Below are 22,371 nucleotides of genomic sequence, written 5' to 3'. Positions count from 1 at the left end.
TCTGTAAAAAAGCAAAACAAAACAAAACAAAAAACCACTCAAGAATTAAAATTCTTTCATATTGCCTGGATCATCTTTATTGAATGCTGTACATACTTACAATACAAAACATTATTATTTTTTTCTATCAAATTTCTTCTCTTTGTATTTCTGCCAGCAGGATTCTAATTATACTGACCCGTATTCAATAGCACCTTAGAAACAGTGGAATTTCAAGTTAAAAAAGAGGGAAAAAAAAACATTGATTGTCAAAAACAGGAAAACATTAAGAATGTGTATTAAATCTGCTGAAATGCACACAAAAAAGCTACTAAAAGTGAAAATTTCATTATTCTGTATCAGGTGATACACCCTTGTTAATGTACCTTTTACAATCAAGTATCTAGATGATGTGTTCTACTGCCAACTACAAAAAACCTAAAATCATGGCACTAATGTTTGTGCAGTCACTCTTCATAGTTAAATGGCAGTTTACTAGAACAAGGCTTACTGGCATCTAAGAAAAATTGTTAACCAGTTGTTCACAAAAGATTTGCCAAGTACAACTAGTACAAAACATCAAAGATTCCACCCTATACAGAATCTATAAATAGATTATAAAAAACAAGGAGTAATAAAAAACACATATTACCAGGAAAAAGATCCCTGTACCAAGAACCCAACGTTAAAAAAGCTAACAATAAAATGTCTTCATAGTATAAACTGAATGCTAATTTTGAAACTAAAAAACACAAATTCACACCCTCTAATATTTTTCAATATAAACCTTTTAAAGCATTTCCAGTGTCAGTTTAGCTGGTTAGCTGTATCCATCGTTTGAATGGACGCGTGGCACAACCTCTTCCACTTCAATTCCAATATCTCTTCAAATTTTGCCTTGAGAAAACAAGACTCAAGATGTTCCCCTTATTAAGAATAGCTCACACGCCTCATTTCTTTCCTTATCACTTTTATCTCCAAAAGGTTAAAAGTGTGAAGATTCTTGGGGCAAGAGGGAAGCAGTGCTGCTGTAAACTGTACAGTCACTTGATTTGTTTTGAACTTCAAGCACCAGTATAGCTAGCTTCTTCTTTCAAATGGAGGATGTCCCTGATTCTTTCCATTCTGTACTAAATGAAAAGCCTTTCATTATAGTAAAAAAAAATTAAAAAAAAAAAAAAATTGTATCTCACAGTTGTGTTCATAACAAGAGAGCGTTTAGCCATCACCCCTTGCACAGAATACATTACTGATCTGTTATGTTCCTATTATTTTTTCACTGCTGTTAATTATTAATTTCTCCTAATTTGAATAAATCTTAATAAAATTTCATTGTGAAATCGGAAGCAATATTCTCAAAATGCAAATCAGGAGTTACATATTATAATAATGCTTATCAAAAACAAGACTAAATGCAAGTTAATTTACAAAAACATGCAGGAAGATAAATATGAATGAAAACATTGTGAATGCAACACTGAAATATAATTCACAGCTTAACAAGAGATAAAAATTTAGCACAGTCTTGTTTCCTGCTCGAAAAATGAGCTCCATGATCTCTACAGTGTTCAGCCCATTGATCACAACTTCTGTAATACATAAAGAATACCAAGATTATCAACAGTCACGTACACTTCAAAATTAGGGGACACGTGTATTGATTTGAGGTTTGTTCCATTCGTGTAGAAGGTTTGCAAGGATTCTCCTGTAGTTACATCCCACCACTGTAAAATATAACCATACAGTTCAAGTGAGCAAGTGTGTCTTTTCAAGGCAGAATATTCACTTTCAATTTTTTCATAAATAGAAATGCAGAACTTTGTTATCTTAAATAAGCAAATAAATGCAGTAGGACATAGAGCACGTTCATGTTCATTATGAATGCAGCTGCAGCTGAAATTGAGTGGATATTAAAGCAAACAGAAATGACTGGAATGTTTAAAGATGTTAAAGAGCTTTGTTAATAAAGATCTGAAGTTCCCAACTCTATCTCGAACTCTATAAGCAACAGCATATATGGAGTTCAAAAACAAACTCCATCTTAGAAATATATATTCAAAGAGCTTTCAATCTGGAGAAGAAATGTGAAAAGTGCCAGACAAACACAACGATGGAGCAGTCTTAAGTAAAAAATATCAGACTTGTTTATTTTAAGTGGTTTGGGTTTTCCTAAAATTATCAGCATTTTGTTTTCATTAGGTATGTTAGATTTTTTTAATTATTTCAAGGCTTACCTTAAGATAGCCTCCAGATGACACAAGCATTTTACTGTCAGGAGAAAATGAGAGGTCTGTTACCCAACCACCATGTGTTGGTTCTCCTTCATCCACAGTAACTGAGGAGCAGAAGTGAAGTAATTCACCTGTTAAAATGTCCCAAATCTGACAGAAAGAAAACATTATGTGTGTAAGTCAACGTAAGGAAAGCTGAAATATATTTTTCCATATTAGAGGAAAAAAAGCCTTTTAAAATAATCATTCAATTGGAAGTGACAGAATAACCCAAAAGAAGCACTCCCCTCCTACGACTGTATTATATAGAAAGGATTTAATCACTCATGGAATTTACAGTAGAATGCTCAGCAAATTCTGTGAATCACAGTTCTGCAGCATTCATAAACCTATGGAACCCAGGAAAATAAATCTATCAATATGGTTACAAATTACTGTCACCCTGTGAATGTGGCAAGGTATCTCGGCAATCTTCAACTGATATTCACTACGATGCTAACTAAATAGTCATGCAGAACACAAGCTATGAGAACTCCTCCATATGAGAACTATCAACTGAATTATAAAATAAACAACAAGGTTAAAGCAGTACCCTTATATCTCCTTTGTCGTCTCCAGTGGCCAGTAATTTATTACTAGGAGAGAAAGCAGAGCACCGCACACAGGCTTCATGGCCTTTCAACTCATGAAGAACAGATGAACTTTCAAAGCTCCATATCTACATGAAAAACACAGGAGGGTGAAAACAAGCTCAAAAACAATTATAACTTCACCCCTTCTTTCTAAAAAAAAAACAAAAAACAAAAACCAAACCATTCAAAAGTAGCATTCAAAAGTAAAAATCACTTCTTACATACATGCTTAAAGGCTTCTTTCCTTATGTATGGACTACACTGTATGTACTCTGCTTTCACTTTCTGAATCATACAAGAATGCATTTGTTACAACTTACAGAATCAGGTGCATTTTTTCCTTGGAATATGCTCTTTAAAGCAACTCATTAATTTATAAAGAACTTCACAAAATTGTCCCTAGGATTCATGAGTCAATTTAGAACTATATTTTAAAAAAGCTAATGGTGCAGGCCCAGAACAGTTTAGCCTTGTAGAGCCTTTTAGAGCCTTGCTTCTAAACAAAAATATTACCAACAACATGGACAATATTTTCATGTAAAGTTTCAGAAGTTTTTCTTAACTTCCGTTTCCCAATTATAGCATTAGTCTAAAATAAATCAATAGAGAGAACTAAACAAAACATTCTTCACAGACTTGTGCATTGAATGTGTGTTTTTTTCATACAGAGGTCATCAGGACAGCCTGAAGTTGTACCCAGATCAATTCTGAATGTATGTAAAAGCATTAGAAACGTGTTCACAGATACGGGAATTTTAACACTAGAAGCAAAAAAGGATTAGTTAAATAATCACTAGTTATCTCATAATGAAAAAAAAAACAGCAAAAATATCAGGCCAAACAAGTTATCAAATTATTTTTGTACATAAAGTAACCAACCTTTGCAGTTTTGTCAGCAGAAGTAGATGAAAACCTACTACCATCAGGTGAGATAGCACAAGAAAGAACAGCACCTCTATGGCAAGCAAAATCTTTTTCTGTTATTCCAGTGGTGATATTCCAAACCTATGGAACAGAATTAGCTTGTTTTTCCAGTAAAATACTGTTTAAAAAAAAGTCAATAAAGGAAATAAAACTCATCTGTGTGGTACTAATATGGCAAACATTTTGCCAAAACACAACATAAATAATAATAAATAAATATTGCTAGAAATATAAAATGTTAATTTTTGTCTTAAGACATCACATACTTCCAGATCAGTTCAACCAGGCAAGTGTCCATACAACATACAGAGCTCAGCAAATAGCTTTTCTTATTAAAGAAAGTAAGATGTATTTTATACTATACACAGCCTTTTATTTACCTTAACTGTTCCATCAAACGACCAGGAAAGAAGTTTTGAATTTTCCAGAAATGCAAAGTCTTTGATTGCTTCCTTATGCCCTCTTAGAAACACACACTCGTTCAACTGCCAATTCCAGACCTAATTATAAAGATGGAATATATATATATATATACACACATACACATGTATATATGTGAGAAACACAACTTAAAAAGAATTAATTAACTGCTTAATTTTAAACCTGTAGGAATGATAAAAAGTTTTGATGAAGGTGGCAACTTATTAGAAGTATTATAGTTCAACCTCAGAGATAGTTTACTTTAAAGCATTAACCACTGCAAAATGTGAAAGCAAACTGTTTCCCTGTAATATACACAGAATCTGATTTTTTCTAAGTGAATTTGGTGCTAAAACACTTGGCAGCCAAAAAAGCAGTAATATCCTGGTGCATTAGCACTAGTAGCCAGTCAAGGGAAGCAATTATTACACACTGCTTTGCACTGGTGCAGCTTCACCTTAAGCACTGTGTGAAGGTTAGCATATAAAACTAACAGAAAGCATCCAAAAGAGGGCAACACAGATGGTGAAGGGTCTACAGGGTAAGATACATGAGGAACAACTGAAGTCGTTTGGATTGTTCAACCTAGAGAAAAGGAGCCTACAGTTCCTCACAAGGGGAGCAAAGGGAAAGCACTTCTCTGCTTTCTGGCGACAGTGACAGGGCCCAAGGGAACAGCATGGAGTTGTGTCAGGGGAGGGTCAGGCTGGGGATTAGGAAAAGGTTCTTCACCAGAGGGTGGTTGGGCACTGGCAGAGGCTCCCCAGGGCAGTGGGCACAGTCCTAAACTGTTTGAGGGGCAATGGACAATGCTCTCAGACAGGAGGTTTGAATTTTGGCTGGTCTTGTGTGGAGCCCAGAGCTGGACTCAATGATTCTCATGATTCCACCCAACTCAGAATATTCTATAATTATATTAAATTTGGATAAATCATATTTTAAATTTCTATGCTTATATGTAAGTAGATATATTTATATTTTAATTTATATTTTAAAGCATATTTTTAATAAAGTGTCATTGCAGTTGGTGTTTTCATAACAAAATGGCACTATTTTAATTGAACTCTTCACTGACAATTGAATAAATGTCATTTTATCTTACAGAATCTATTAAGCTTCAATATAATTTAAATGACAGGGATTTAACTGGTTTTCAAATAGGTTTTCTGCCTCAAAGAAAGAACAGTAATGAGGCATTCAGATGACAACTGTGACGGCCCACTAGGGGGAGCAGAGGATCTGGGAAAAAAACGATGAGGAAGTGGTGAGCTGACTACTACTCCACTGATCACAGTGAAGATACTCAGGATAGCTTCAGATCCAGAAGTTTTGCACAGAGTTAGAGCAAAACAAACACCATAACAGACTGCAGCACAGGCTACGTGTACACTAGCAAGGAGGCAGAAGACTGAAACTGGAATAGATTTGCTGAGCAAAATAGGGCTGAGGACCAGCATCCACGTGAGTTTCAGAGGTTTGACTTCAAATCAGCTCAAGTTTGGTCGTATTGAATGACTTTAAAGTATGAATTCTAGTTTAGGAATCCTGTCTGCATGCCTGCAACTGCTGTGCACTGAAACCTGAAGTACTATACTAAAAAAAGACCAGGACACTCACTTCAAAGTGCATTCCCTGATGAGCTAAAAGCTAAAACGCTACACACACCATAATGCTTCTCTATAGCCAATCAATCTTGCCAAAAAGGAGAGCTTATTAATTTGAGACCATGTTAATACAACCATTCAACTTCTTGCAAGTATCTGTGTTCAGCACTTTATTGGAGTAGGTAGACACAGCAGCCCACTCAGAGACAAGTCTTTCAATTCTATTCCCTTATACAATACAGACAAGTCCACACCTGGCCAGTGCTGAATTGTGTCTCAAACATGATCAGGAGACTGTTACCTTCTAAGAAAAGTAGTATTTCTTTTCATCCATCTGAAAGCAGTTGGTTCTATCATGCACAGCATTAGAACTGCCTAATATTCACCAATCTGTGGGATACAAATAAAGGCTACAGTCTCTACAGCCCCTATCTGCCTCTATCTGGTGCTCTAACTTGCTGCATTCTATTTGAGGTCATCCAGGGAAAAAAATAGTAACTTTTTATTTAAAGTTTCTTTGCAACAAATTACTTGACATTGCAACACTTGCAAATTAGATAAGTAGGAAAACATAAATCAAAGCAGCAATAGAATTAAGGATGCCAACTTACCCTATAGCAATACAAAATCAATTCAAAATGCATGGAACAAAGATGGTTCCACACACAGGATATACAGTGGTCACTGAGTTTACGTTAGGTATAATAGGAAAGATGTTTTTAATTTATTTTTTCCAAAAAGGTACAATTTAATCTTTTAAAATATCTTCCAAACCTGTATGACTGCATCGTGAGCACTTGAAATCAGAGTCCTACAATCAGTGGTAAATCGACAGTGCTGCACAGATGTCCTGTAGGCTTCCCGGGACATCAGAACTTCCCCATCCAACAACTGCAGTATCTTTACAATGAAAAAAAATGCAATAACAGTATTTATTTTACATATTTTAGGGAAAGGAAGTTCAAATTCTCAACACAAATTCTCTTCAAATATGAAGAGACTGTAAATACAGAATTCTCAGCCAATGGACTGAGTATTGTGTGCAGTTTTGGGCTCCCTGGTAAAAAAAAAAAAAAAAAAAAGAAAAAAAGGGGATCTCCTGGAAGGAGTGCAGCGGAGGGCCACGAAGATGATAAAGGGCCTGGAGCATATTCCCTGTGAGGAAAGGTTGGGTGACCTGGGTCTGTTCAGCCTTGAGAAAAGAAGACTCAGAGGGGATCTGATCAACGTCTATAAAAAATGTAAGGTGTGGGAGGCAAGGGGACGAGACCAGACAATTCTCAGCATTGCAGGGCAATAGGACAAGGGGAAATGGCCACAAACTGAAGCATAAGAAGTTCTGCACCAATGTGCCTACTCTTCACAGTAATGGTGACAGCACTGGAACAGGCTGCCCAGGGAGGTTGTGGAGTCTCCTTCTTTGGAGACATTCAACACCTGCCTGGACACCAACCTGTGCAACCTGCTCTAGGGTGCCTGCATTGCAGGAGGGTTGGACTCAATGATCTCTAGAGGTCCCTTCCAGACCCTACAATTCTGTGATTCTGTGATGGTGACAACAAAAAATATCAGTCCTTGGTAAGTGAAGCGCAATGCTGCATTGTTAGTATTACCTTTAAATTACCATCATTTCAGTGTCACTAAAACAAAAATTTTTAAGTACTGTACTAAAGAATATTATTGAAGAGAGTCCTTAAAATGACACTTCTTTAAAAAAAAAGTTGTTTTCCTAGTATTAGCAAGATCAAGTTCAGGTTTTTTAATACCTTTATCACTCCATTCTCCTGCCCAAATGCTGCAAATTTAAGATCTTCACTTAAGCAACAGCAGCAAATAAGGGATTCCTGAGGTTCTGTCTGTATGATAATGCTGTCTGTATTTCCATTAATGAGCTGCAAGATAGGCAATAAATTAATAAAATATTTTAAAATTTAAACTGAAATAAAATACAATAAAGAGCTAAGAACGGCAAGAGAAGAGTTTGTCAGTTTCTAAACTTTTGTTTATCAAGACCAGATACTTTCACAAATCAGTTGCTTTGAAGGTCTGTGTAACTATCACTGTAGAACATGTTCTGAACGGGACAAGTTTGCAGACAGAAACACATCTCAGTCTCAGAAGGCTTTTAAAAGTTTGCATGATCACAGAAAACAGGTCAACATGTTATTCCTGAATTTCAAAGGCCATATAGTGAGTTCTGAGCTCAAATCTACTTGCCAGTCAGATACTCGTGCCAAATGGAGTGTAAGCATGACTTAAAGCTTAACAGCATGTACAGTGCACCAATTTCAACCCAGTGTTGTCCTTACACCAATTTTGATGAGAACTTTAGAATGAAATGATTTACAAAAAATCTGTAAGTTAAAAATATCTACCAGTGTGATGCATTTAAAATGATTGTATGGCACATCAAAAGGTGACTAGGAATGCATTGCTGGGAAACCACAGATCAGCAAGGATAAAACATCACAGTCGCAAGAGAAACTACCTTTAGAGATGTGATAGCAGATATACTGCTGAATTACAGGACACTTGCTTAACTACAATTTGACTTTTCAGTCAATTTCCCTTCATGAGCAAAGGTGAAAAATCTATTCTGCTATAGGCAAAGTTCCCGGACTTAAAATTTTACAATATATTAAGAATCATCTGCTATGGATTCAACTGTTGAAAGGCAGTTATTTCAGTGCTTTGTTTCCTACTGGGATTTACAGATAATTTCAAATATACTAATGCATTGAGAAACACAGCTTACTTGAATATGCTTCTGATTGTAAATTGCTAAAATCATGACTTCACCATTGTGAAATACAACATCCAGTTCACTTTTTAGCACAGCATCAGAAGACTTGCACACCTTGTTTGTTTCCCAAATCTGTCAAAGAACGGAGTGTTCCATTAGTTTTCAAGATAAAAAACTTGCTGACTACCTTTAAACCAAAGTCTTACAAAATCTGCAAGTAACACTGACTTTAAAACAGTGAAAATTATCCTTCTGCTATTTTTATTTACTAGGCAAAGAAAGTTGTGCAATTGCTATAGCAATTTCAACTGATGAAACAATTCTTTTTCTAGGCTGCCAAGCAGACATCTAAGTGTTTGGCATCAGAACCATGCAGTCCACTTCTCTGTTTCAAAGAAGAGTGTTAAAATTCTGTTACAGTAAAAGCCAAGTATAGATTTCTATATTTCAATTGCGTTCAAAATTTCAAGAATGTACGTGTTAGCTTGGAGAGAAGGAAATGTTACTTCTGTACATTGTAGGTCTATTTTCACAGTTTTTAATGAGGCATTACAACTATAAGAATCTAAATATCCTAGATATCTAACAGCGAAAGGCATATCAACACTGCTAGCTTACAAAAGGAGCATCAAAACAGTTTCCAGTTTTTAATTACCTGAAATCTAAAAATTACCATTACTCTTGAACTGCCACCGGACCTAAAAATTCTTTATCTATACAGTAAATAAAGAAAATAGGCAGCTCATTCTACTGTATATAGAAATAACTTTGTATGTTTATATAATACAAAGCTAAATACTTACTATAACCATAATGCTAAATACTTTATATTGTATATGAATATATAATTTTATAAGAACAATTTTAACAAAGAATTCATATGTTTTATATGCACACAGTATCAGCTTAAAAAAAAGAGTAATCTTACCCGTATTGTCTGGTCCTCAGAAGATGTCAGAAATAAAGATCCATCTGAGGAAAATGTCACACAGTGAACCCAGCTCATGTGTCCCCTGCAATCTGCTACTTTTGATAAGGATTTAATATTCCACAACTGCAGCAGAAATATGAAAGAACTCAAATGCATTTAGATTGTATTTCAAGCAAAACTGAAAAGAAGTATACTTAATTACTATCTCTACTAGCATTTTCTCAATTCTCACTCTAAAACTGTCGTGTAAAAAGAACTGTGCAAGTTGATGACAATTTGATGGTCAGTAACATGGAAACAGAAGCCTCTTTGACAACAATAAGTTTAAAAGATGTGAGAGGAATTACAAAAAAAAAACCTCACTCATTATGAAAATACAAACTGAGCTGAGCAAGTAGGTTAAAAAAAACAAAAACAAACAAACAAACAAACAAAAAAACACAAAGAAAAGAACAGAAAACCCAAATACTTGTACATGCTCAGTTAGCCATGATAGTCCCAAAGTTATTTCAGCTGTTGCATCCCTCTTTCACAAACTGCCACATCCTGCAGCAGCAGACAGGAGAAGGTATTTTGTTTGCCTGTTTTGAGCTAAGTAAAGGGGAGGTGTATAATCCAAAGACTGACAATAATCACATCATCACATAACTTCAAATGAATACAGTGGCCTAGTGGTTTTATATAAAACTGAGTTCTGCTTTCTAAGAAGGATGTCTAACCTCAAAACACTATTTCCCAATTCCTATTTTACATCTTAGAGGTAAACAAAAATTATAAAGAACAAAGCACATTGAAAAGCTGTTAAAATTGCCACTTTGTTTTACCTCTCCCTACACAAAACCATGACAAATGTAACTCTTTCAATTACTCTTTCCTGGTATATTGTAGCAATGAAGAAATCACTTACCTCAACAGAACAATGAGACAAAGCAACTGCTACTAACTCATCCCCAGCACAGAAGTCACAATACTGGATTGTACTGTGATGACTTACAACTACTTGTGCTAACAGATTACATGTCGTGACATCAAAAAGCTGTGAAGGCAATTACAGTATTTAGCATACAGCTAGAATGGCTTCACCACAGACACAGTTTATATACTCAACAATGTACACTTTTTAATTTAGAAGGTATTTATCTCATTCATCATGTTTATCATCTGCATATTTTTTACTAAACACACACTTAAAAACAGGCACTTTATGTCTGAAACATATCTTATATTTTATAAGTATTCACAAATTCTACCCAGATAGCAACATACTACACATCTAGAGAATTATTAACATGAGATACTTACCAAAAGTTTATTTTTGGCTACCACCAAAATTGTATCACTACTTCTGGACCAAGAGCAACATTTTACTAAAACTTCCACATCATCTTGCTGCTCATCTGCATTCCTGAAGAATTCTTTTATCTCAATAGTTTTTAGTTCATTTGCTGAATGCACATCCCAAAGCTTCAAGAAAAAATGAAGGAAATACATGAAACCTCTCTTTACAGCATACAACAGGAGAAAACCACTTCCCAATCTCTTTTAGGGAAGAAAGTGAGGAAAACAACAAACAAGCAAGCCTAGATGGCTGTCTTAACTTCTACTTAACAATAGAATAAAGACAAAAATAACATCTGCTCTGCAACTCTGTTAAATAAAGCCCACTCACAACAAGCAATCTGGTACACTGGATACAGGTAGTTTGTACGCCTATTTCGTTGAGGCACCTACCAGAGAGCTACTGAATATTTCTGTTTCCTCTACCACAATTTTTCTTCTGAATGACAACAGATACTACAACCTCACTTTCCTGATATAGCAGCTCCATAGAAAGGTATTAGTGTTTTAAGAACTGCAGTACTGAAGCAGCATAGTTCTGTTGCATCCAAAGGCAATAAAAAACGATGCTTGTGTTCTAAGCAAAAACACAACTACCTCAGTACTCACATCACTTTTATTGCTTATGGCTATTGCTGATTCCATTTTAGATGACAGACCTTTTAACTATTCTTGAAGACCTTCTTGCCGTTGTTTTCATTATTATTTCTGTTTAAACAAATTTCAAAACACCCCTCCATGTCAGTTCTCTTAACTATATACTTTTTTTTTTTTTTTTTTAATGGTGAAAAGGACTCAAAATGAGACTCAGTAGAATTTATTTAAAACTGCAGCCACTCAATTTTCCTTCTGGAACCAGACTGAACTTTTCCAAGTCTTGCATTAAAAGTGGGAACAACACTCAGCTGTTTCAGGGTTTAATTCATAAAAGCTGACCACACAAATACAAAATTATCTCACTCGTATTTTGTATCTCATACTCCCCAAAAATCACTAAAACAGGCAGTTGATTTAAAAAATAAGATGTGTACCTTCACTGTGCCATCTGTTGAGCAGCTAGCAATATAGTCATCGTTTGGTGAAAATCTACAGTGACTGACAGCGTTTACATGACCAAACATCGTATTCCTACAGTACTTATCCTTCAAATTCCAAAGCTGCATGAGAAACAAATATATAAATACCATTAAATTCATGAATTATTCACAGATTGTTCACATTCTTCACAAAACCAAGGCAGCAACCAAATTCTCACAAATGTTTCTTAGTTTTACCCACATGCTCACAGACTTGAAGCCATGCCTGAGGTTCCCCCACAATTTACTTCCATATGCCAACTTGCATGAAAATGATTCTCATAACTATTACACAACACTTTCTGTACAATGAATACAAGAACCACAAATACCACAAAGTTTCCAAAGGTTTCTTCAGATTGAGGATTAAACTTCATCTAGCCTCTTTCCTTCCTTTCAACCTCTACTTTCTAAGCTTACAGGGCATACTGCCTTTCTGTTACCAGATTTTTCACTTGACTGCTCAGGGAGAACTCAAAGCAGGAACAGTTATCTGTACATTGTTCTCTAAAATCTGATTTTTATTTTACTGTTCTATTACTGGATATACTGTGAACTTGCTGTGAAGTTACACCCTTACCCACAGCCAGATCTTCCGTTATTCTTCTATTTCCCCCCCTTTCCTCAGATATTTCAGTTACATGGCTTCTGCTCTCAGTACACATACTGCCTCATAATCTGAATACAACCAGATAGCTAATCTGACAAATCTTTTGTTTTGATTACTGTTATTTTGTTGGCTTCCACTTTCATTTCTTTATTATGCCCAATAAATTTAATAAGAAAATACATCTGCTCCACTTCCATTACATTAATTATTCATTCATTTTATCATTTGGCATCCAGTTTTGTATTGTTTGTGGCTGCTGTTTGTTTTGTGTGTTTGCTTATTTTCCTGCTTTACAGGGTTTGAATCATATTTCTACAACAATAATTACTCTGTTTTGATTACTCCCATACTGCTTATCACAATCTTTTCAACTTACTTTGATGAAAGTGTCATCTGAGCAGGTGGCTAAAAGATACTGACCCCTCCTGTTATTGAACTGGCAGCAATTGACCTGCTCTGTGTGTTCTTCATATACGTACAAACACTTGCCTGTTCTTGAATTCCAGATCTAGATGGAATTGAAGGATAAAAACCAGTTTTAAATAAATTCAATGTACTTAATAAAAAAATGAAATCTGTAAACCATTTAGGAATACAAATAAAACCCTAAAAATGCTCTTAATAACACACCAAAAATGCTTGGAAGAGAAAGGGAAAACACGTATATTTGTATCTATTAACACACAGCTTTGATTTCAGATTGTTTCTACTAGAGTAGAGCAGAGATGCAGATACATATATTTTTCAAAACAAGAACTGGAACATGGTATTTACAGTCAAAGGTTCTTATAACAAGCTGTCTGCAACCAAATAAAACCAACTTACTCTCATCGAAATTCAGTTTCAGGCTACTATTAAGTATACAAAATTTCACAGCTAGTTTTGAACAATTTAAATATCAAGTGAATGAGGGGGATCATAGTTTAGATTAAAATCTCAGAAAGATTAGAATATTGTCAGATTTTGTTGCAGTTCTGAAGAATTAAAAATAAATTTCTCTCAGAAAATGCTATATAAGAAAAACATTTGTGCATATACTAATTTTATGTTACAAACAGGAGTGGACTCACCCACTGTGTTCTACATAAAAAGAATCATCTGATAATACAAATAAAATAAGTTGTAATTGTGCATGCATGATGGTAACATAAGATGCTAAACAAGTATGAGATATTTTGCTTTTAAAGTAGTGAATTATCCACGTAAGGCTTAAGACAGTTAATAAAAACTTAAGAATCTGCTCTCCCTGAGTTAGTTAAAACTGAAATCTGAATTATGATGTAGCAAAACAAACACACAAAAAGTCTACTCTCTGTTTCCATACCTTCACTTTTTTATCAGCTGAACAAGTAGCTACATATTTATCATCTGCAGAAAAAGTGCAGCAAAGTATTTCATCATCATGAGCACTTATCTCCAGCAATCTCTCTCCACTTTCTGCTTTAAACACCTGAAGAAATACAATGAGGAATGAAATCTTCTAGCTGGCAGACAATTTCGAAACATCCTACACAAATAAAGGATTGCTTTCTCTCAAAGAGCTCCCTTAGCTAAGCTCTTCATAAAACTGCTTGCACTTTGAAAGCATTTATAATTTCAAGGAAAGTAATATGAGAACATTTAATTTGAACTTCAAATCTATAAAGGTGATAGAAATTATTATGGAAAGAAATACTGAACACTCATATAAAAAATCCGTACGCATTGCGTGCCTCATTAATGACTCTGTATAACCTTTAACCAAAGCTAGGCTTTCTACCACATATGACTTCTGTGCTCCTTAAGGCTAAATACATGTACTTTCTTATTCTACTTTGTGAATAACTTCACCACACAATAACTTCTTAACAATAACTGCACTGTTATTACAAGTACAAGTTCCAGGTTGATAGATACGATATTCTTCTGTTGAAAGGAAGAATTTTAGCAGCAATTGATCATTAAATTAAGGTGCTAGGAGTCTCTTCTGAGCTGGTTACAGGAAAGAAGCACTGCATATTAATCAGTTTCCTAAAATTCTGGGATTTACCTTAATAATGGTAAACGTGCCCTTTCCATTGCAAGAGTAAACTATCTTCAGCTGTTCTAACAAATCACAATTTTCTCTTTGCAGCAACATTCAAGTTGCTACAGTTGTGAAATCCCTACTTTTCCTATCTTTTTTTCATCAAATGGGAATAACAGCGACAATGAAATAGTTGGTATTTGTTCAAATAAAAGCATCAAAGCAAAAGGAAATCTACATCTACAGTCAGTTCTGCAGAATATCTGCTCTGAATCTAGCAATCATTTTTTCTGATTCCACAAAAACAGGAGAGTTAGTCTTAAAATCTGGAAACAGTTTTATTTTGATGTCACTGTTAGGAAAAACATGACAAGTTCAAAGTTAAACAATGAAAAATGATTGTTAGTTTTCCTATTATTTCTAATTTAGGTTACGGGGAAAAAAAATCTCTTTTTTTAATAGAAAGACAAGAGAAAAATAAGAAATCAGCAGTCCCAGTAATGAAGCCATGAAGTACAGAAGCCCAGCACAATAACTTCAACACAGCATAAACTAGAATATCCAAGCATCTCCTTAAGTGGGTGGATGCCATGACCATAACAGTGTAGAAGCCAGCAAATAAAGAAAGTAACAAAGACCACCACATTAAATAGCCAAATGAACAGCAACTGAGGACCATTAATACTTTTACTTTAGTACTGAACTTAGCAGGCATCCAAAACAATACCAAAGGCTTGCAGAAAAGTTGTTCTTTACCCTTACCTTTGGCTGTCTGGAATATGGATACTTTACCAGGTTAGTGGCTGGCTGATTGCTAGTTTTCTTGAGAGCTGTCTGGCTTCCCTCCAGGCAGACTGCTGGCAAATTTTTATTAGTCACTTTTCCTCTCTGTCTCCCCATACTCACTTTGTACCTTTTTCCAGTCTACCACTTCCAGGGCTCATTTTTCTGCCCAGATTTCTTTACTTTGCATGAGAAAATTTATCAACTTAGCACCAAACATCCATTAAAACACCATGGAAAATGTAAACCACTAACTAACATGTCTCACTGTTTATCAGCACTGTAGACGGGAACTACAATTTCTGCAAAAGAATGTGAAACATGCTGGGATGCACTACTTAAGCCTTAAGCTTTTTGTATCATTAAAAGGTATCTCATATTCATTTACATGGTATCATAGTATAGTTATTGAACTACAAAACAGTACTTACTAACCTAAATGTGTTTATGTAACACCCTTTCAATCTCTTGTCTCCGTTATATTCTAGATCTCTAATATCTTCATAGCAAAAGGAAAGCAATAGCACCACTAACAAACATTATCAAAATAGTACACAGCATTACACTTCACTCATGCACAGGTAGGTGTTTTTACCTGAAGCGTTTTATCAGCTCCACATGATGCTATTCTTTGTCTATCCCTAGAAAAGCAGGCATGGTAAACTGCATCTCTATGCGGACGAACAACCAGACGGGAAAGGTTTTTCAAGGATTTTTTATTTCTGTAGGAGAAGATAGTTCAGTTTGAGAGGAGTCTGATTTCTATGATTTCCTAGCATTTTTTTATCATTCAAAATTCCCTTTAAAAAGATAATAGTTGTTCACATACCTTGTGCAGCAGGCTTTCAGCCTTCACGCAAAATAAGGAAAACCAATTCCTACGTTCACTTAGAATTTATGTTGCCCTCCAACAGCTAAGAGCTTAGAGACCAAGAATGCTACTATGTGCATAAGAAACCAACATGCTACCTCATGTGCACAGCCATGGTACAGCAAAACAGTCTTCCTAATAATGTCTTAATGAGCTGCTTTCTGCCACGTCCCAATAGACTTCTTTCTGAAGCTGTGATCTCCTATGTGCTCTCTTTCAAGTTTGCATCACACACGTAATATTTGCCCTACCATTCTCACCTTTCTAAAAAAGTATATAGAGAACTTTCAAATTACCTTATTTTCACATTTGGGTAGGTACTTAAAATGAATGTTCATTAAGTAGAAGTAATTTCTTCATTTCTATGAAATTATTACTAATTTGAAGCTTTACATGTCCAGTTTTTCTTTCATTAGTTCCTGAAAATTATTTCACTTTCTTTTCCCATAAAAAACAGCACTTCTTATATTACCCTTTACTGTGTTCAATTGTATATGCGACAATGTTATTGAATCAAGGGATAAACACATCAGCAGATGGATTACTGCCACTTACATCCACTCCAAGTAAAACGTTCCCGTTTCTCTTTGAGCCCGCAGCTTGGCTTGCTGATACACCTCTGATGTCTCAGGTTGGCAAAGACCCAGCTGGGTAATGTCAGGAAAAGGCTGTCGTCCAAGAAGGTGCCCATTTAAAGACAGAAATTCCTGAAAATTCTCACATATGATGCTATCCTATGTACAGAGCAGACAACGTTTGGTAATTACTGAAGTGGATACGTCTTCTAAGTGCCCTTTGTTTTTTAATTTTCTATACAGGCAGCATTCTTCCAGAAGCATTTAGTTCTTCCTAGTTCTATTAGCAAGTACAAATCATAGACTGAAATAATCTGCTATTTTATTCAGAAAAAGTGTATTATCCTTACTTTTCAAATACGGATATTGGAAGCAATGATTTACTCAATGAGCAGCCAATGTTAGATATCAGTAAGACTATTCCAACAGGCCAACAAGATTCTAAACTTCCCAAAAAAGGGAGTATCATCTGCACTCACCATTAATTATCACAGAACCACAGATTCTCACCACTGAGTTCCATAATTAATTACTGTCACCTATACTGAAGTTAACTAAAACCACAGTTTTTTTAATTCTTCATTTTTCCCTTCACTCCAAGGTGAAGTTAAACTAAGGACTGCCCCAACATTTCATTTTTACACTTCCTATGTATCCCAAATACATACATAAATAAAATGCACTAAAAGATGGAGAAACATATTTGGAACAGACTGATCATTTACCTTTTACATACCTTTTGATCCAGGACTGAACTATACTCTACATATTCATGAATTAGATGAGCAGGCCCTACCAGTTCTGTTTTAGCTTTAATCCAATCTAGAGAAAACATAAGATCACGGAGTTCCTACAGGAAATACAAATAATAGTTCAGAGCATGAATTCCACAACTGAATCTACTTAAGGGAAAAATAAAAAGCACAAATATATCTTAATACGATTCACTCCAATTCACTCATCAATTTACTGGAGTACTCTAAGCAAATCAATTTAATTTTACCATACAACATAGTAAGCCTGGATTTCCAAAAAAGCTTAAGAAGACTTTTTACCACATCTTGCTCAAAGGAAAAAGAAAAACAAAAGGCGTTATATGAAATCTTCTTACAAACTGATTGAAAAGACAGAAGACATAGGGTAGAAATGAAGTTGTTTTCATAACAGTGATTATCAGTGGAGCCCCGAAAGGACTTTATGTTCAGTATTTGCCTATCTGCCCAGAGGCCTGGGAAAAGACAACTCTAAAAGGAAAAAACGGCCTGGAGGGGAAGGGCAGTGGGTGAAGAAGAGAAACAGATGAATCCAGTCAGAACTCACCTTCTGCATGTTGGCACCAGCCATGTGATATGCTAGAAAATTATACCAGTACATGCAGTCCTCTTGAGATAGCACAGGCACATGAAGCTTGTAGTACCTCTTGTACTGATTTACTATGTTTTTATGTAGTTCCTGCAATGAGAACCCAAACACACCTTCAGTTAATACTATAAAAAGTGTGGACTGATTTTAATATTAAACATTTATTATTATTATTCCTTCATGTAAGATGTCAACAAATTAAATAAGAAAAACTTATCTTAAGAAACTGTAATTTAAATTATGTTGAAGACATTCTACAGAAACTCCGTGGATACTAAAGACAGAAAAGCAAGTTGCTAATCTTCCTTCTTAGACTGAGAAAAGGTCACTCTTTACATTAAACATGCATATCCAGTAACAAAAATGACCCTTTACATACATAGATACAAAGCAAACAATTGGCCTTTTCTTCCTATCTACCTTTTTTTGCCTTCTCCTCCAAAAACAGATCTAGATGACCCTTAAAGGTCCCTTCCAACCCAAGACATTCCATGATTCTATTAGTTTCTTAGCTTCATATGGAATTATCATTAAATCACTTCTCATTTTCAAGTTTAAAACGTTCTTAGCCAGCGTTAAGTTTAACTGCATTGTGGGCCTATTACATGATTACTCTGGATACTTTTTAAAAAAGGAATGTTTTCTGAAGAAAGTCCAGCTTTGTAGAATAAGTTAGAAGTAAGCAAATAAGCCAGAACTCTACCTGAAGCTGGTTGCGATTCTTCTCTGTGAGAAAGTCAAGTTGAAGATCATGCAAATAATAATGAAATGAATTCCCATTACGATCACAGAACAATAACGATTTGTTAACAAATTCCTGCAGTATATCTTCAACTTCTTCAGTTTCCATATCCCAAAGAACACAGAGCACCTAAAAAATCAGAAAAGAACTAAGGAACAAACAAAACTGTAGGAATGCCATAAAAGACTAACAATTAATTGAGAAAAAAAAACAAACATGGTAGAAACATTACCATTTGCAAAAGAAATCTATGCTCTGTGAGTAACTCAGGAAGTTCAATATTAAACTATGCAAATATATAGACAGACAGATAATAGATATGTATGAGATAGATAATACAAGCTACCCCTTCGTTTGTCTATTTGTACTGACTCATGGTGATCATATATTTTTCAGAAAAGAAATTCCCTAACAGTTTTTAAGCCTTCAGATAGTTCAGTTACAACCTAATGTAAGAGCTATGCATGGAGCATACATTAAACTAACATTACGAGCATATTAATTCAGTTGCAATTTTTTAGCTGTATTACAGGCGATAGGAGGTATGATATAATAAGAGACCCAAACCACCAATTAAGTTGCATATAACATTAGTTATATACCATAATTTCAAATTTTACTACTTCTTTAAAGTTACTGTTTATACATCGCTAAAATCATAGAATATCCAAAGTTGGAGGGAACCTACAAGAACCACCCAGTCTAATTCATAAAAAAATAGTAATAAATAAAATAAGCTATGAGGTTTCTGAGTTGCTGTTATTACCTTAGTAGGTACTTTAACATCTTTTGGGAGGATGGAGAGGTCTTTATAGTAATCTTTTAAATCATTACTCAGTTGCTCTACACTTATGGACATTGCTTCATCAAGGGCTTCATAGTCATAAGATGAAGATTTTCTTATTCTTTTAAATTGCTTATTCTGTAACTGTTTCAGATAGTATTCCCAGCGACTAGGGAAATCTCGCAGTAATGCACCTATCAAGGATATCACAAGAGGAGAACCTGAAGGAAGAAAGTAAATTAACCTTAGAGGGTCTGAAGGAACACAGTTCAATAGTTTAGTCTAGTAGCTGAATGAATAAATCAGGAAATTTTCTTAATCAAATTCTTGAGGTGTCCCCATTGTCCTATCGCTATCAGACTGTGTAAAAAGTCAGTCTCCTCCCAGTCTATAAGCTCCCTTCAAGTACCAGAAGGCCACAGTGAGATCACCCCAGAGCCTTCTCTTCTCCAGGCTGAACAAGCCCAGCTCTCTTAACCTCTCTTCCTGGAGAGGTTCTCCAACCCTCTGATCATCAAATGTTTCCTCCTCTTTCTGTAAGACAAAATCCAGAAGAAAAAAATATACTGAGTGGTTTTAAAAGTGTCAAGTGTCATACCTTTGCATTCCCTTACAATGCAGTTAGCTTGTTCTGGCAGTTCTGATATTTTCATATTCACAAACAGGGCTAAAACTTCCAGTCCTTTCTCATGTGTTAGTCCACTTTCCACATGAATCTCATATTTATTGCCTATACATGGGGGAAAATTAAAAAGAATTTTCAAAATGCTATGGAAGTTGAGAGAATTTTCGGAGAAAAATCTGGAACAGAGGATCCGGCTCAGAGACTACTTCATACGCAGAGATAATCAGTCGAAACACAGCAGCATCGGACAGGCTAATTTACTGAAGAGTGCAGTGATTCTCAATATAGACATATACACAGGACAACATATAACACATATTTCATGGAAAAGCATAGTTTTACAGAGCAGAATGCTAAAACTTCGTCATTTGTGCACAACTTGACAGACATGGATTCTATCAATTCTTTTATAAGTTCACAAAAACACTTTGCATACACGTACATCCATGATTTGTAATGCAGAAGAGAAGATCATTCCTTACCAGACACAGCATCTGTCACACTCCTGTCCCTGCTGGTGATAAGAACCTGACATTGATTATCAAATGCTTTTAACACCCAGGAATCCCAAATATCATCCAGGACCAAAAGAGACCTAGTACAAGAAAAGATATTTCATATTTCAGATATCATATTAGTAATAAGATATACTATTTCACCTTCATAACGAAAGAACATTTTCAGAATTAGCTAAGTAGTACAATTTCAATTTTCTTCCACTAATCCAAGAAACATTTTAAGAGGACATTAAACCCTGTGTCAGAAAGCTGAATGCAAGTTTCTCCAAGAACAAATCAGTGAAGTTTGGTTCATACTTGAACTGTTATTAACCTAATGCAACACGTTCAATTTGTTCTTACAGCATTCTGACATCTCCAACTGGGCGGGATGCAGCACAGGCCATAGCTTCTTCCAAGCTTCTGTAAGTAATCTGGTGAGTTAGTGAGAGAAAAGAATATGCTCCCCTTCAATCATTCTGTATATCTCTTTTCTCCACTGGAGGCACCTACTTGAATTTCTCACCTTTATCAGTCAATTTCCCACAGGCCTGGCAATATTTTTTAAATCTTTTCTATGCAAGGAAGACTTCTTTCTCTTACAAAAATGCCAGTACTCCATCGGCTGTAAAGATCATATCACTGGAGTATTATTCCTGAGATATCTCACTCGTGTTTAGTTTGGCATAGATTTTCCCAGGGAGTAATGAAATCCCCAAAAATAACAAAAGCTACCGTTCAAACATGAAAAAAAGCTGTGCAGTGGCCAAGACTTTGCTTGATCAAACAATTCAACTTTCCTGAAGTTTGAAAGCAACTTGCCTTTTTGGCCACAATTGATCATATCTTGAAAACTTGCTTTCACTTTGGTAACTCCAAAGCAACCACTTTAAAAACACACTAACTGCTCTCTAGTGACGCACAGCCTTCCACTGCTGTATGATCCTCATACACTCATTAAACATTTTAAGTACACAGTAAGAACACTAGAAGTTAGAGTAGTGCTTATTTCCAGCTATTCGTTCTCAACTTTCAGTTTTCAGTGACTAATAACTTTTCATGTGAAGGTGACTCCTGCACAGCTGGTTATCATATATATACATATATATATATGTGTGTGTGTGTGTAATATATATATTTATAGCAAAAGCATTAATAATCTGACAAATATATCCAGAACAAGCCTACAATGCATCCCTTATGCTACTCCATCAAAAACATCTACTTAAAGAAAAAGTTTTACTGCACATATTACATACCTGATTTAACCATCCATTTACCATTCAGCTTTTTTACATTTCTCTGAATCTATTTTCTCTTTTCCCATAAGCAAGCAATTTAGAAAATATTAACAGTAGTCCCTATGCAAGCATCAAAATTCTTGAAGTACTGCTAGCTTTAACTTGACTATCACTTCTACATTATCTACATTAAAAGAGAAAAAGGGAAAGCAAAAAGTGAAAGTTAGGATGTTGACTTCTGATCTTTTCTTTAATTAAGAAACAGAAATATGTAATAACAGACATTTTAGATTATTAGACTGCAGAGCAAAAGAATAGCATAGCATTTTACCAACATCACCTCGGGTATTTGCGCAGCATGAGCAAACGAAGGCGGTCTTTGGCCTCCTCGATGTTAA

At 35.2% G+C, this 22,371-nt stretch overlaps 1 protein-coding gene across 11 annotated transcripts in view; it reads right to left on the bottom strand.

The window, feature by feature from the left end:
• Positions 1–54: 54 nt before the first annotated feature.
• The window catches only part of APAF1 (apoptotic peptidase activating factor 1), a 27,153-nt gene continuing 4,836 nt past the window's right edge, over positions 55–22,371 (bottom strand). For 3 of the 11 annotated variants that reach the window (XM_042890093.1, XM_042890094.1, XM_042890099.1), the window contains 23 exons: positions 22,314–22,357; positions 20,718–20,830; positions 20,209–20,340; positions 19,593–19,831; positions 18,788–18,955; positions 18,043–18,174; positions 17,459–17,572; positions 16,703–16,881; positions 15,872–15,998; positions 13,813–13,938; positions 12,865–12,996; positions 11,834–11,959; positions 10,767–10,928; positions 10,372–10,500; positions 9,462–9,587; positions 8,546–8,665; positions 7,557–7,682; positions 6,565–6,690; positions 4,147–4,266; positions 3,722–3,847; positions 2,803–2,928; positions 2,214–2,360; positions 55–1,703 (listed from right to left, as the gene is read on the bottom strand). In XM_042890093.1, coding sequence (XP_042746027.1) covers positions 1,560–1,703; positions 2,214–2,360; positions 2,803–2,928; positions 3,722–3,847; positions 4,147–4,266; positions 6,565–6,690; positions 7,557–7,682; positions 8,546–8,665; positions 9,462–9,587; positions 10,372–10,500; positions 10,767–10,928; positions 11,834–11,959; positions 12,865–12,996; positions 13,813–13,938; positions 15,872–15,998; positions 16,703–16,881; positions 17,459–17,572; positions 18,043–18,174; positions 18,788–18,955; positions 19,593–19,831; positions 20,209–20,340; positions 20,718–20,830; positions 22,314–22,357 — 3,084 coding nt within the window. In that variant the 3' untranslated portion in view covers positions 55–1,559. Of the gene's footprint in view, positions 1,704–2,213; positions 2,361–2,802; positions 2,929–3,721; positions 3,848–4,146; positions 4,267–6,564; positions 6,691–7,556; positions 7,683–8,545; positions 8,666–9,461; positions 9,588–10,201; positions 10,501–10,766; positions 10,929–11,833; positions 11,960–12,864; positions 12,997–13,812; positions 13,939–15,255; positions 15,348–15,871; positions 15,999–16,702; positions 16,884–17,447; positions 17,573–18,042; positions 18,175–18,787; positions 18,956–19,592; positions 19,832–20,208; positions 20,341–20,717; positions 20,831–22,313; positions 22,358–22,371 lie in introns of those variants that run through there. The other 8 variants (XM_042890095.1, XM_042890098.1, XM_042890097.1 and 5 more) reach the window with 8 other exon arrangements.

Source organism: Lagopus leucura, unplaced genomic scaffold (genome assembly GCF_019238085.1).
Source record: "Lagopus leucura isolate 7727_CA_CO unplaced genomic scaffold, USGS_WTPT01 Super-Scaffold_100159, whole genome shotgun sequence".
In the NCBI taxonomy this organism is placed as follows: Eukaryota; Metazoa; Chordata; class Aves; order Galliformes; family Phasianidae; genus Lagopus; species Lagopus leucura.
Note: the sequence above shows the minus strand (reverse complement) of the source record. Positions and strands in the feature narration are given on the sequence as shown.